Below are 16039 nucleotides of genomic sequence, written 5' to 3'. Positions count from 1 at the left end.
AAACAGTTAGCACCAACCCTCATAGAGCTAGCATGACAACAGTTAACAACACTTATAGAGCAAGCATAACAACAGTTAGCAACAACCCTTATAGATCTTGCCTGAAAACAGTTAGCAATGACCCATAGAGAGCTAGCATGACAACAATTTACAACAACCCTTATAACGCTAGCCTGAAAACCATTAGCAACAACCCTCATAGAGCTAGCATGTAAACCGTAAGCAACAACATTTATAGAGCTAGCATCACAACAATTAACAACAACCCATGTGGAGCTAGCATGACAACAGTTAGCAACAACATTTATAGAGCTAGCATGACAACAGTTAGCATCTTCCAGTCACTCAATTGAACTAAGGTAGAGTATAAAGTGAGTAGAACACCTTCAACATTTAAATTACGCCAGAGAGGGACAAACAATATAGTTTAAAACCAACAGTTTTTCACCTTTAAGATAAAAACGAGGATTTTAACTTCCACTGTCAAGAGTTTAAGTAGCTTTACATTCTAAGCTGCTCTGAAAAGATGGTTGACATCGCGTTTCCCGCGCCAGAGACGAGGTCCTCGAAATATATTCAACGCCGGCGAAAAGTTAAAAGGCTGCGATTTAAGAAGCGCGAGATAAAAGGCGCTCGTGTCTGGCCTCCTGTCGGGGAAGCTTCACACGCCGTTATCAGCCTCTCGTCGTCTTGTTTTGATCCACGTCGAAAAAACCCACCGGCAGACGTACGAAAAGAAAAACCCGGCAGCCGTCAGTGAGGGAGTCGTAATGTCTTGTGAAGGCGTTCGGTCGCCTACATCTGAGACGTCTGCGCGCATGAGAGAGCGCCTGTTGGATCGGACGACTCTTCGGAGCCTCCGGGGGGCTCTCAGGAACCACCTGAGGAGACGCTATCGGACGACGCTTGTGCTCGCTAACGGGACCTGACAAGAGGAACGACGCCGCCATTTATTTTTAATTCTTCACGGGTGACGGATGCTGGGAGTGAAGAATCTGAACTTTTTCCCCGCGCGACGATTCGTCTGGAGTCGCACCTTCTTTCCACTCGTCCTCCTCGGTGAAGAAGTTGGAAATCGAGAAAAAAAAAGAATCCTTCAACATAATGATGTATTGGGATATATTAGGAAACTGTAGGATATATTTGTTGTATTGTAGTATTTGAAACTAAAGCAATGTCCCAAAAATCAGCTTTAAAAGATGCGTGAGTCCACTGTATCCTCTTGTCCTCAGTTATCGCACGGGATTTTGCAGGTTTTTTTCGCTAACATAAATCCTAAACTAATTGCATATAAAAACGAGCTATTGCTGAAAGAAAAAAAAACAAGATTAAAACCCATTTTAAACACTGAAGTGCAGTGATGAGTTCACTGAGTGGGGTTGGGACGAAGAGTGAGAGTATCAGTAGTCAGATCCATCTATATATATATTTTGTTTTAGTTAAGCAGCGAGTTGAATACACTTGGTTCAAATTCAAATTTCTCAGTATTTTTGACATAGTAGTTCAAATCAATTTTTTTGAGTTTGATTTTTAATTTCTGACTAATGTTAGAAAGTTGAAAGTCCGGTTTTATTTTTGTTTAAGACAAATGAACCCAAAAAAAACAAACAATTATAATGTCCCATAAATCAGCTTTAAAAGATGCGCAAACTGTATCCTCTTGTCCTCAGTTATCGCATATTTAATAGTTAAGCAGCAAGTTGAATACACTTGGTTAAAATACAAATGTCTCAGTATTTTTGAAATGGTAGTTAAAATACATTGTCTGAGTTTGATTATTCATGTCTGACTTGTGTTAGAAATTTGAAAGTCCTGTTTTGTTTTTGTTTAAGACAAATGAACCCAAAAAAACAAACAATTATAATGTCCCAAAAATCAGCTTTAAAAGATGCGTGAGTCCACTGTATCCTCTTGTCCTCAGTAATCGCACGGGATTTTGCGGGCTTTTCGCTAACTACTAAACTAATTTGTTGTATATAAAAATGAGATGTTTCTGAAAGCAAAAAAAACAAGATTAAAACCTATTTTACACACTGAGCTGCAGCGAGGAGTTCACTGAGTGGGGTTGGGACGAAGAGTGAGAGTATCAGTAGTCAGATCCATAGATATATATATATTTTTTAGTTAAGCAGCGAGTTGAATAAACTTGGTTAAAATTCAGATTTCTCAGTATTTTTGACATATTATTTAAAAACCATTATCTGAGTTTGATTATTCATGTCTGACTAATGTTAGAAAGTTGAAAGTCCTGTTTTGTTTTGTTTTTGTTTAAGACAAATGAACCCAAAACTAATAATTATAAGATAAAATAATAATTATAATATAGAATATTAATATTATTCATCATTGCAGTTTGATTATTCATGTCTTTTTAAAGTTATTAATGTCAGAAAGTAAATAAAAAATAATGTTGTGTTTTTGTTTAATTTGACAATATATTGGGTCAAAAGCTATTCTACAGCGACAAATACACCATTAAATAACAATAATATAGAATAATAACATTTGTTATCATTTCAGTCTAATTATTAAAGTCTCTTTAATGTTTTTAATGTTAAAACGTTGAAAATAATGTTGCGTTATTGTTTAATTTGACAATATATTGGGTCAAAAGCTATTCTACAGCGACAAATACACTGTGAAATAATAATATTATAGAATAAAAACATTTGTCATCAACACAGTTTAAATATTAAAGTCTCTTTAATGTTTTTAATGTTACTGTTGTGTTATTGTTTAATTTGACAATATATTGGGTCAAAAGTTATTCTACAGCAACTCATACACCATTAAATAACAATAATATAGAATAACAACATTTGACATCATCACAGTTTAATTATTAAAGTGTTTTAATGTCAGAACGTTGAAAATAATGTTGTGTTATTGTTTAATTTGACAATATATTGGAGTCAAAAGCTATTCTACAGCGACAAATACACCATTAAATAACAATTTTACAGAATAACATTTTTTATCATTTCAGTTTCACTATATAAGTCTCTTTAATGTTTTTAATGTTAATGTTAATGTTGTGTTATTGTTTAATTTGACAATATATTGGGACAAAGGCTATTCTACAGCAACTTATACACCATTAAATAACAATAATATAGAATAATAACATTTGTTATCGTTACAGTTTAACTATTAAAGTCTCTTTAATGTTTTTAATGTCAGAACGTTGAAAATAATGATCTACAGCCACAACTAAAGCCAGTAACGATACAAATAATAAAACTATATTGATATATTTATATTAAATTCCATTAGAACTGACCCTTAAAAACAAAACAAGTGTCTAACATTCGTCAGAAGTTCAAGGACTGAAGATACACCAAAAAAAAAGGCCAAAGTTTGCAGTGAGCAGGTCTGAGCAGCAACAAGGTGCAGGTCCGAGGACAGCAGGACCAGATCTTCTCAGGGACTCCTCAGGGTCTCACGAAACCCTCAACGGTTGTGGGTCCAAAACCCGCTGCAAGTGTGTCGCGAATACGTGTGTTGTTGTGTTGTTGTGTTGTTGTGAGTCCGCAGCGCGTGAAGCTAATGCAGATCCCGGGCTAGCTTCCCCGCACCTGGACCCCCAGGGCTCGGTACCAAACACTGCGCGGCGGCCCGGGTTCGGAACCGCAATGGCGGGTGAAGCGGACACGTCAGTCAGGGATAGACCCGGGATCCAGTTACTCACCGTCTGGAGCTTCACGTCCGAGTCCCTCCGGCGTCCGTCATGGCTGCTCCTGTAGGGGGGTCTCCTGGCGAGGACCCGGGGCCCGGTGACTCCTCCAGCCTCAAGTCCGAAAGTACAGATGGTTAGTCTGGGGTAGTTGAGCGACACAGACCCTCCTCCTCCTCCGCCTCCTCCACGGATCAACGCTGGGCAAAGACTGGGGGAAGTGGCGGGAACACCCCGAGTGGATCCGGTGGACGCTTTCGAAACAAGAGTACGACGGACTGGAACGTTATGGAATCCAACTTTTTTTTTAGAGATTGGTTTTCCTTTAGGGGCCACATTTGTATACTGGGCTGATACGAGGGGACATCAAGAAAAAATATATGGAGAAAAAGTGTAATAGAAAAAGTAATAAATACACAAAACATATTAATGTATTAATAATCTAATCAGTTATAATCACTTTTTTTCTTAATATATTTTGAGCTTCAGGATTTAAACCAGGGCCACATTATACACTGTGACTGTCCACTGTATCCTCTCGTCCTGAGTCATCAACCGGATTTCATTGTTAATAATTAAGTTTGTAATTATTGTTAGACAGACGCGAAAAGACAAGCGATAAAAGAAAGAAAAAACTAAAATATGCCAGTAAAATATTATTAACAGTGAATTTAAAAATTATATTTAAATAAATAATAATTTTAATTTATAGTGAGATCATAATTTAAAAAAAACACATCAAGTTTAGGGGCAAGAAATAATTACAAAAAAGAACAACGGAAACGTCCCAAAGAAGTTAAGAAAGGAATTGCGATGACTGAGGATGAGAGGATACAGTCGACACCAGCCTGGTGAACCTTGCTGACATCATGGCTAACTGTAACTGAGTTGAAACCATAATATATACCAAATAAAATAGTTGGTTTTTAAAACATTTTGTACATGTTCAAGTTAAACCTCACAAGGGCCACATAAATAAAATTAATAAGGCCCTCGAGCCACACATTTTTTATCACATATGAGTGGACGATTTTCTTTCATCGTGGCCAGGAAGTCCAACAGGAAATTAGCAACTCATATTTTAATTTAAATATACATACATTTATGAATTTTATTTTATAATACAATAGGATGTAATAATATACCTTTATTCATCCCTCATTAAGGAGATTTAAACTGTTACAATAGTTCATAAAAACACGTTACATTAAGACATACATTACACATTAAACATTAAAACATTAACACACGTTAAAAGCAAAACAACAATATAAAAGAAACATAATAAATCAAATAATAATACAATCATAAAAACAAGATACACACAATAAAGTAAATATGCACACACTACAGAAGTGTAAATATAGTTTAATAATGTTTATTTTCATATACTGATAACACTTTCAAAATGACGGCTTTTTCAAAGACACTGCAACATTCAAACCCTTGCAGGAGCCAAGGTCTTGTGCAGGTAATTATATTAGCTTGTTAGGCTTTAACTTAACCACTAAATGGCGAATGATCAAAAATAAATCCGATTTCTGTCAAGTTTACAGTATGATGTTTTTAGAGGCTTTTATTTTGTGGAGACGTCACTAGCGCGCTTCCGGTGCTGCGCCGCTGTGGCGCTGACTCTTGCCGCAGAGCCTCGTCCTCAAAGTCCCGACAGCTGCAGGGACATGTTGGCTCGGAACAGGAGGACCGAGTCATAACGAACTCCCCGCGGGTGGGGGGGGGGGGGCGGGGCGGGACCGAGGCTCGGACTCCCCGTCCCGGACTCGGATGTTTGGATCAGGTTCCGCCCATTGATGCTGCAGCGTCACTGGGATCGATGACGAGCAAGAAGAAGCTGCAACATCTTGTTCATCTGCATGAATCTCAAGTGTTTCACGAGGAACCTTTTTAAATTCATTAAAATAAATACAATATTATAAAAGTATTTTTTTATACTATATCATAGATATTTTAATATTTTTTTGATTTAAAAAAAGAAGCAATTTATGCATTTTTCCCCATAAAAATATACAAAATCCCTCACAAATGTTAAAAAATAAATATAAATTAATGCTAAATAACCTTTGAAAAGAAGATAATATAGAGAAATTAATTACAACTAATTTACCATTATTTAAGTATATATATAAAAAAAAGCATCAGAGGGAATTTAAATTTAAATTGTTCACCTTAACATAAAGAATAAAAAAAAATAAAAAAGGAAAATCTAATAAAATGCACAAGAAAAAAGTTCATATAAATAAAAGGTTCTTATATAAATAACAATGTATACATTAAAAAATAGATTTATTGTTTTAAATTGAATGAATGAGGGCAGTTTGTGTAGTTCTTGAATATCTGGTCAATACAGATCAAAAATTAAAAAAATGAGACATTCCTCTGCCAGAGTGAACTTTGGTCATAAGTCTACACAAGTGTTGACGACGCAGAAGGTTGTTGGTTTGAATCCCTGCAGTGTCACTCAGCACTTTAAAGTATTGGTAAAAATAATCAAATATCACTGTAAAGTATTGGTAAAAATAATCAAATATCACTGTAAAGTGTAAAAATAATCAAATATCACTATAAAGTATTGGTAAAAATAATCAAATATCACTGTAAAGTATTGGTAAAAAAAATCAAATATCACTGTAAAGTATTGGTAAAAAAAATCAAATATCACTGTAAAGTATTGTGTAAAAATAATCAAATATCACTGTAAAGTATTGGTAAAAATAATCAAATATCACTGTAAAGTGTAAAAATAATCAAATATCACTATAAAGTATTGGTAAAAATAATCAAATATCACTGTAAAGTATTGGTAAAAAAAATCAAATATCACTGTAAAGTATTGGTAAAAAAAATCAAATATCACTGTAAAGTATTGTGTAAAAATAATCAAATATCACTGTAAAGTATTGGTAAAAATAATCAAATATCACTGTAAAGTATTGGTAAAAATAATCAAATATCACTGTAAAGTATTGGAAAAAAAAAAATCAAATATCACTGTAAAGTATTGGTAAAAATAGCCAAATATCACTGTCAAGTATTGGTAAAAATAATCAAATATCACTGTAAAGTATTGGTAAAAATAGCCAAATATCACTGTAAAGTATTGGTAAAAATAATCAAATATCACTGTAAAGTATTGGTAAAAAAATCAAATATCACTGTAAAGTGTAAAAATAATGAAATATCACTGTAAAGTATTGGGAAAGATAATCAAATATAACTGTAAAGTATTGGGTAAAAATAATCAAATATCACTGTAAAGTATTGAGTAAAAATAATCACATATCACCATAAAGTATTGAGTAAAATAAATATCACTGTAAAGTATTGGGGAAAATAGTCAAATATCACTGTACAGTATTAAGTAAAAATAATCAAATATCACTGTAAAGTATTGAGTAAAAATAATCAAATATCACTGTAAAGTATTGGCGAAAATAATTAAATATCACTGTAAAGTTTTAAGTAAAAATAATCAAATATAAATGTTAAGTATTGGGTAAAAATAATCAAATATCACTGTAAAGTATTGAGTAAAAATAATCAAATATCACTGTAAAGTATTGTGTAAAAATAATCAAATTGAATATCATTTTTAGGCCAAAAACGTTTTTTATTAAATCAGCATGTGATTAGAGTCTCAGCTACATACAGATTCCATGGATCCAGGCCGAGGTGGTTTTTATTTAAAGCCGTCGAGTCACACGAACGCTTCTGGGTCGGTGCTCTGATGTTGCTGCCTTCAGACGAGGCGGAGAAGACGCTCCTCACCTTCACGTCTCCATGAGAAGGTGTTTTTTTTTTTAAGAGTCCGCGAGAGGTTAAAAAACAAAAAGAAAATAAACTACTACACGAGGAGGATCAGTTTGCTTCGTTCTTTGACGCCTCGTCGAAGTTCTCCACCAGATCTGAGGAGAGAAAGATCATGAGGGTTGAGCTCAGACGCTGGAGTCCACAGGTGGAGACGAAAGTCTACCTGGTACGTCGTCGTCCTCCTCCTCAGGGAGCTCCTCCTTCACCGTCTTCATGTCCATCGCTGCAGGAGCCAAGGTCACAAGAACCAACAGTCAGATTAAACGGCAGACAAACAATTTGAAAGATTAGGATGATATTAGGGTGTTTGATGGTGCGATATCTCACTTTACGACCAATGAAACAAATGGCGAAACCTGGCTTGCACATTCGTAGAACTGTGGTTACATAAAGGTAACCAAATATAGTTTTTTTTTCTGTTTTGAGTTGATTTCATTCCAATAATACAGGTACCTTTACAACTTTATCGACACTAGACAGGTCCCGGGAAAGCTATGTTTGTAAAGCTCCAGCTGATTGGACCAGTCGTCCACCCACTAGAAAAATCAACCAATGAGCCGCTTTCTTTTTGAGATGGAGTGCTAAAAGATGTCAGTGGATCAGCCAGCTGTCAATCAAAGCAGCTGATTTGGCGTTAAACGTTCGCCCGATTACGTTGATAAAATGTTCAGATTGCTTCGTCCCACCAGGCTTTCCCCATTTACCTTTTAATTACCAGTGCAGCCCAAGTACACAATAAAACTTTATACTTTACATAGGGATGTGTTTGTGGGCCCAAGTGCTGGTTATGAAGTATGTTTATGTTCAAAAGTTAAAAGCAATTTAAAGTATTTCAACAGAGTTTTATTTTGTAAAATGACTGTATGAACTTAACCTTCATCACCGACGTCCTGTCTGAACTACAAATATCCATATTAGCACCGAAACATGTCGCCTGGTATTAAGTAGGCATGTAATAAAACATCTATACACTTGTAGCGATATTTTAAAATATTTTAAAAATGCAATATTTCGTGTTTTTTATATAGAATTAACATTCATTTTAGTGTTGCAATTAGACTTCCGTCCTCTACATGGCAGCAGTCTTTACGTCATCTGCCGCTAAAGAAATAATTAAATCATGCGGGATCCTGGCAATGACTGAGGACGAGAGGATACAGTCATCTTCACCAGCTTTTAAAGCTGATGTTTGGACATATTTTGGTTTGAAAACAAATGAAAGCAGTTAGGACTTTATCAAGAGTCATGTGGTCTGTAAATACTACAACACCGGCATCAAGTACTCGACAATACTACACATATATCCTTGTTACTACAGTATCTAAGTCCCTGTATCATGAATACACAGCCTAGTATGAATCATTAGAAAGTTAGCATCATGGTCATAAATCTACTCTGGGATGGAAGCAACAGTCACACTTAACATCCATATCACTAGCCATTAACCGTAAATAAGTTTAGTCTACGATCCATTTGTTCCACAGTGTTTACGAAAGCGTCTCATCTCAACGTGACGACGATTGACGACCTCTGAGGAGCGTCGTCCAGCGAACCAGGTCGTCACCCGGAGAGCTCCGAACTGAGAGCGAGTCAAGCTGAGCTCTGCAGCGGTTTCATAAAACAAACAGCGCAGTGTAAATGTGTCACGCTCATCTGCACGCCTGTTAGAGATGTAGGCGGCGGCGTGAAGAGAACTAATGAATGGCTGATACGCCGAGGGAAACTACACATCACTCTGAGGTTAGAGTGTGACGGCGCGGCTGTGTTAAGCCTCCGCAAACTTTCACTACAAAAAAGCGTCTCATCGGCGAGTTCTCTGGCTCCCCTGAGGGGCTCTTTATCTTAACACTGGCTCGTAACACCTCAGCACTCGAAGACAGCAAGTGCTACGATACTTAGATTACACAATTATCACTTTGAAGCCAAGTTCAACACATTATATTAAACTGACGACAAAACAGCATTTGAAGAGTTTGAATTGTTGTTCTAGCTACTAGCGGTGTGTATTGGCAAGAATCAATACAGGGGCAACGATACGACATATAGTGATACTGCAGTAACAAGAATATATGTGTAGTATTGTCGAGTACTTGACTCTGGTGTTGTAGTATTTACAGACCGCATGACTCTTGACGAAGTCGTAACTGCTTTTATTTGTTTTCAAATCAAAATTATGTCCAAACATCAGCTTTAAAAACGGCTGACTGTATCCTCTCGTCCTCAGTCATCACCCGGAATTTCATTGTTCCTGATGTTTGCAATTATTGCTTTCATCGGGCAGGCGAGTTTAATTGCAACATGAAAACCAAACGCTGAATATTTGTATCTTAGTTAAAATATAAACCACTAAGAATAAAATGTGCTTTAAAAGCAAACAAAATATATATATATATATATATTTTTCTTAATGGCTTTTTTTTTATTTTAGGAATGGTTGAATAGATTTATTTTTACACATCTTCTCCGGGATTCAAGATTATCGCACTATTCACAACTAAGAGCAACCGGATGGAACTTTATTTTATTGATTTACTTTGTCGTTTTGTTTTTATTTCTATTATACTTACAGAATGCCACTATGCATCCAGGTAATCTTATATATTGTAACGGTGATTCATTTTGGGTTTTTCTATATACATTTATTTAATAATTTTGTTAATATTGCGGCCAGGGATGTTTTTTGGGGAGGGAGGAGTTTCGGGTGTGATATTTCTATTTGAATAAGACGAAGTGTTATAAGTAAATAAGGAGTATTTTCTTACACGGCCGTGGGAACTGCTCGGCGAGCTTGCGCAGGCTGCTGAGGCTGTCGGCTCCCAGCTGGCTCAGGATGCCCGGCAGCATCTCTGTGACCTGCTTGGTCTCTGCGTGGCCCGTGATGGCGAAGGTGTTGGCGGACAGGGAGGCCTGGACTTTGGGGTTGTTGAAATGGATCACCGTACCGTCATCTCTGATCATGTTGACCTGACGACAAAAAGATTAGTAGGAGGTATTTTTTCACAAAAACGTCGCAGCCTCACCTCTTCTATTCCTGCGATGTTATTCACTGCCAGTTTCTTTAGAGACCCTTGAAGTTTTTTGTCATCAGCTGTCGCCGTCTTGTGAACGACCTTCTTTTTCCTGCGGGGCGTTCCCTGGAAGATAAAGAGCAAAAGTTGACTTTTCTAGTTTTGGCATGATCGGATTTATTTGGAATTTAGGCTTTCATTTTTAATACACGTTTGTATCTCCTCATCTGGACTATTGCTATTGTTTTCATGTCTTAACAAGAAGGATCCGTCTCGTCTGCAGTTTATACAAAACTCGAGAATTCTGAGCCGCTCTAGTAGAAGAACTCACATTTCCGCGATCCTGAAATCTCTTCACTGGCTGCCAGTTTTCTTTCAGGACGAACTTTAAAATTCTGGTTCTTACTTTCAGATCTATTCATGATTCTGATCCAGACTTACACCCCAGCTCAGGCTCTGAGGTCTGTGGATCAGAATCTACTGATGGTTCCTCACACACGGTTCCAAAACAGAGGAAAGAAATCCTTCCAGACTGTTGCTCCTAAGCTTTGAAACGATCTCTGTGTTTGATGATCTACTGACTCCTTCAAGAAACATCTTGAGACATTTTTATTCGTGCAGGATTTTCCTTGATTCTCTGAGACTCCTGTGTTTGTCTCGGTGTTATCTTGACCTTTTAAGCATATATTTTATTGGGTATTGTTTTGATTGTTTAAGCGCTTTGTGACCCTGGTCTAGAAAAGCGCTCTACAAATATTACTTACTGACTTTGTCTTCAAATGATCGTTGGACAAAACACTAAGAGGTTCTTCGAACAGGTGGCACATACTTTCTACCAGCGCTGAACAATTTCTCGTGTCACTGCTGTGGAATAACACCACCACCAAGTGTGCAGTTGTGAGAAAACACCCACTACACACGTGAAAAGAAAGGCAGAGGCCCAGCATGATAAAAGGAATGCTGAGGTCAGGAAGAAAAGCTTGACAGATGCTGAATTCCATCCCCACTCCTTACACAAACAACAGCTAACACAACAAATGTGTCAGCAATAAAAAAAAAATCTATTTTTAAACCATCTTAAATATAAATACTTATCAAAATAGTTACCTTTCCACCTATCCGGACTTGTGCTTGGAGTTTTGCGAGCTTTTCTTGATTCATGGTGATCTGCAAATAAAGCAAAAGCTAAAAACAATTCAACAGTTTATTGAAACAACAACAACCATGTGAGAATATTGCATGTCATCAATAGAAGGCCTTGTTATACTTGTTGTTTTTTTTTAAACGCACCGTGAATCGTGCAAGTAAGTTTCGATCCTCTCCAATGACAAGACACTGACTAAAGTTTAATAGTATTTTTGTGAACATCACGACCCAGTCGTTGTCACTGACGCTGATCTTTCACGTGACATTTTTAATGTTAGCTTATAGAGCGAAGTGAAGCTACAGCAGCTAATGTTAGCTTTAGCCTTAGAAGCTAGTTCATGCTGGGAGACATCATCGAAAAAAAAAAGACAGGTTGTAGTTTTAACTCAGACATGTGACACGATGGGTGTTTATAGCTGTAAACTGTTCAGGAATATTTACCTTTTTCCGCGAATTGACACAGACGGTGAAACTGTTGTCGACTCAGTGAAGCTCAGCAGCGCAGCTAAGTCAAAAGTATCAAGTTAGTTAAAAGGCGAATCATTTCCGCCTGCTTTTAAATCCATCAAGGCCATTTCGATATACATATAAGATGTCAATTATATTAAATTATACTCTGTAATAATTTCAGATATAATTTTTCATTAGACGTCTTCAATTAGACCGAATAAGTATCTTTTAAATTCGTTCAAAATGCCCTTTGCTTGCTACTACTTCCGGTATTGACATGCTTCACTTGTCTAGCTTGACAACATGAACCGTTCAGATGAAGCACGCGGTGGTGTGAAGGTGACGTAATGACTGTAACCCGCCCTCTGAAGGGAATACTCGATCGCGATTGGCCCAGGGGAGAAGACTCACAAATGACTGACAGGTTAAAAAAGGAACACACAAATACGCATAAATATTAGAAATAAAAATGTATGAATAGATGTAAATTAAAATGAAATTGTTTCGTTGCTTTAAACGTTTATTTTCTTTCCAGATGTATTTTTTCTTTTAAATCCGAGTTATGATTCTGAGGATTTGTTAATTGTTTAAAAAGTTATTGTTGTATTTTTTTATTATTATATTAATATTCATGTTATTACTTATGTGTCTATTTTCTATTTTTCGAGAGAAAAAAAAAATCAGGTTTATTTTACGTAAGTGAAATGAATCACTTCCGGGTTGACATTCGACCCAGCGCCGCTAGCACTCACTCGGTCGCTAGCCGTCGATGACAACATTCAAAATGAAGACTTCTCTGTTAAATGTCGCCTTTGCCTCCTTCGCGCACGCGTTTGTGTCGCTAACCTTTTTCCAGAATGTGGTCGGAGCTGCCGACAGCAGAGGTAAGACAAGGAAATAAATATAAAACCAGTTTTTTTATTTGGTTTTGAGTTCAGCAGCAGGTCTTTTGTGTTCCCACATCCTGGATCCTCAGAACCAGTGTCCTGGTCCAGAGGGATCTGGTTTCTTGTCACAGCAGAGTCAACAAATCTATCTCATTTTAAATCTATTTAACTTCTATTGATGTCTATTGAACATTCGAAATCTGTGCCATGTGAAGCTAGTAAAGTGTTAAAAGTTTGTGTTAGATGTTGTTAAAAGTCACAGTAATGCTGAAAAATTAGTGTTGAAAACTTTTTTAATAATAAACATTTTGTGATAAAATCAAAGTAAATTGAGATCCTATGATGGTTTGTATTGTAAATAAATATTTTCTTATGTTATGTCTACATTTATTAAAAAAAAACGAAAGTCATTTTTCATATTTTTGAACAGGATACGGAGACAATATCAACTGGAGGACACTGGAGGATGGCAAGAAGGAGTCCGAGGCCAGGTACACCCTCATATCACACCCTCATATCACACCCTCTTTCAAGCATTTACAACCTCAATTGTCTTGAAAAGTTTGTCTAACAGGATTAACTTGATGCCTTCAATTCCCGGATCACTACCTGCTGGTCATAATGAATTTTACAATTGCCTTTACTGAACAACCATAAGTTTATTTTTTTGTAAAACAGTCTGTGCTGAATGAAATATCACATTTTTGATGGCAGTGCTGAAAATTGACAGTTGTTTCTAAAAAAAAAAGGAAAAGCATAACAAATAAGTTACAAAGTATCAAAGGTTTGTGTTGTTTTTTAGTTTGAGATGTCACTGTGTTCAGAAACTACCTGCAGCATTAGCCCCTCATTCTAGTGGGTTTTTCCAGACCGCTACTGCCACCTGCAGTCAAATTGGTATTAACCCTATTTTTAAATGCTGTATATTAAATTAGCTATAAATGTAAATTCTAAATTTAATTGGAGCTAAAGCCTGTCGAAGGCTACGATGTGAGCTAGCTTCCGACACGGCTAATATACCTTGTGTTTGTTTCTCGGACAGCGGTCTTCCCATGATGGTCCTCATCCACAAGAGCTGGTGTGGAGCCTGCAAAGGTACGACAGCCATTCAAACGTTTACTTTAATGTAGCACAGGTGTAAAAAAAAAAAAATCAATACACATAGATATGGAGCTTCGATATAAACGGTAGCACTGTATCCATTTTTTATTTACAATTTAAATCCAAAAGTACCGGCTTTTTTTCATTTTTGTGTTGCAATTATACATCCGGCCACTAGATGTCATTACGTCTTATGCAGCTAAAGCAACAATGAAATCCTGTGAGATCCTTGTGATGACTGAGGACGAGAGGATATATATTTTGGTTTGAAAACAAATTAAAGCAGTTACGACTTCATCAAGAGTCATGTGGTCTGTAAATACTACAACACCAGAGTCAAGCACTTGACAATACTACAAATATATACTTGTTACTACAGTATCACTATAAATGGTATTGTTGCTCGTGTACGTGATACGTTTGGTATCGACAGAATGTTGCCAGAACACCGCTCTACACGAGTCATAACGGTTGAAAGTGAATCTTATGTTTCGTTTTTTCTGATCAGCTCTGAAGCCAAAGTTTTCCGATTCCAAGGAAATCGCTGAGTTGGCACATAACTTTGTGATGATCAACCTGGAGGTGAGTCACTTCTACTGGCCTAGAATTGTATGTTGTTTAAAGGTCAACCAATGTATAAAGTCTCCTAAATCACTCGCATGTTTCAAATGTTGAAGTCTTTCTCTCCAAGATGCAGTGAGTCCCTCACCAAGACCATGTTTTCAACTTATTACTTTATAAAGTTGCTCTGAAATCTGGGCGAACGAGAGGTTACGAGAGCGGAGTCCATAATGACGTAATAGTGGCTTCACCCCTCCTCCAGCCAGCTGTAATCATGCCCCGCTTTGTTTATACAATGAGTCCCTTGGAGGCAAAGACTTCTGGGATTGATGACATGTGGTGACAAACCCAAATGTTTGACCAATCACAGCAGAGTGGGCGTGTTTATGGTAAACAAGTCAGCGGGTGGAGCTTAAGAGCATTTTCTAGTGTCAATATTTCAATTAAAAGAGAGTTTACAAACAGACACACACTGAGTACATACAGACATGTGAGGTGTTGACATCCCAGCGGCCATTTTGAACGCGTCATGACTGTGTTGTGGTCGTCGCCAGGACGACGAGGAGCCGGCGGACAAAAGCTTCAGCCCGGACGGAGGCTACATTCCTCGCATTCTCTTCCTGGGTATGTCTTGGTTTCTCGCTTGTGAAAGTCAAGTTTATCAAGTCTTTGCTTTTCCTCTGAAATCCTCCCAGATCCCAGCGGGAAGGTTCACCCCGAGATCACCAACAAGAACGGGAACGCCAACTACAAGTATTACTACAGCAACGCAGACCACGGTAACTTTCACGCACACAGTTTGTTGAATGACCCCTGGTTGACCCCTGCCCTCTCTCTGTCAGTCATCTCCGGGATGAAGGAGGCTCAGGAGAAGCTAACCGGCGACACTCATGAAGGTCACGCCACAGACGAGCTGTGAGGAGTCTTCGTCCGACTGTGAAGGGCTACACTTCCTCAGAGCGACCCCCCCACTACCCCCACAACCTGACCCCTGTGACCTCACCGTCCACCTCCACTTGTGAATCAGCCAAAAAAAAAGAAAAAGATTAAAAAAGCCAAACGTAGAAGCTGCTGGTGCTCCGGTACAAACCTTTTCTGTTCGTCGTACGACCTTCTTCTTCATCTTCACGGATTCAAGCGCTAAAACTTCCCAGTGACGGTCTTCCAACTCCACTTATGTACCCAGCATTCACTGCACTCTGTGAAGGAACTCGTATCCTCTGTGTTTTATCTGTTTTTTTGTTTCAACACTACAACGGAAGGGAAGCGCCGGTGTCTTGATGTATTTTATACACAAGTGTGACAATAAAGTTTTGTTGTACGGAATCGTTGCCGTCGCTCGTTTTTTGACTCGGATCGTCACGCTTTTCTTCAGCTGATAAACTCAA

General features: G+C 37.4%; 3 protein-coding genes across 4 annotated transcripts in view; 1 reads left to right on the top strand and 2 right to left on the bottom strand.

Annotated features, from left to right (window-relative positions):
* The window catches only part of zfyve9a (zinc finger, FYVE domain containing 9a), a 34782-nt gene extending 30954 nt beyond the window's left edge, over positions 1-3828 (bottom strand). For both annotated transcript variants that reach the window (XM_087810594.1, XM_087810596.1), the window contains exon 1: positions 3689-3828. The gene's annotated coding sequence lies outside the window, so the exon portion shown is untranslated. The remainder of the gene's footprint in view (positions 1-3688) is intronic.
* Positions 3829-7277: 3449 nt separating this feature from the next.
* On the bottom strand, positions 7278-12196 carry btf3l4 (basic transcription factor 3 like 4). Its single transcript, XM_087811483.1, has 6 exons — positions 12094-12196; positions 11614-11673; positions 10519-10632; positions 10261-10462; positions 7662-7721; positions 7278-7593 (listed from the first exon to the last, which is right to left on the bottom strand). Exons 2-6 carry the CDS (start codon positions 11665-11667, stop codon positions 7547-7549), a joined length of 477 nt encoding a protein of 158 aa, XP_087667609.1. The 5' UTR covers positions 11668-11673; positions 12094-12196; the 3' UTR covers positions 7278-7546.
* A 641-nt stretch (positions 12197-12837) lies between these two features.
* Positions 12838-15977, top strand: txndc12 (thioredoxin domain containing 12 (endoplasmic reticulum)). Its single transcript, XM_087811152.1, has 7 exons — positions 12838-12986; positions 13420-13480; positions 14032-14084; positions 14599-14672; positions 15206-15275; positions 15347-15430; positions 15494-15977. The coding sequence occupies exons 1-7, from the start codon at positions 12872-12874 to the stop codon at positions 15568-15570; spliced, it is 534 nt and encodes a 177-aa protein (XP_087667278.1). The 5' UTR covers positions 12838-12871; the 3' UTR covers positions 15571-15977.
* Positions 15978-16039: the final 62 nt, after the last annotated feature.

Source organism: Callionymus lyra, chromosome 16, assembly GCF_982586985.1.
Source record: "Callionymus lyra chromosome 16, fCalLyr1.hap1.1, whole genome shotgun sequence".
Taxonomy (NCBI): domain Eukaryota; kingdom Metazoa; phylum Chordata; class Actinopteri; order Syngnathiformes; family Callionymidae; genus Callionymus; species Callionymus lyra.
The sequence above is the reverse complement of the archived record's forward strand: the minus strand, read 5'-3'. Positions and strand labels throughout refer to the sequence as shown.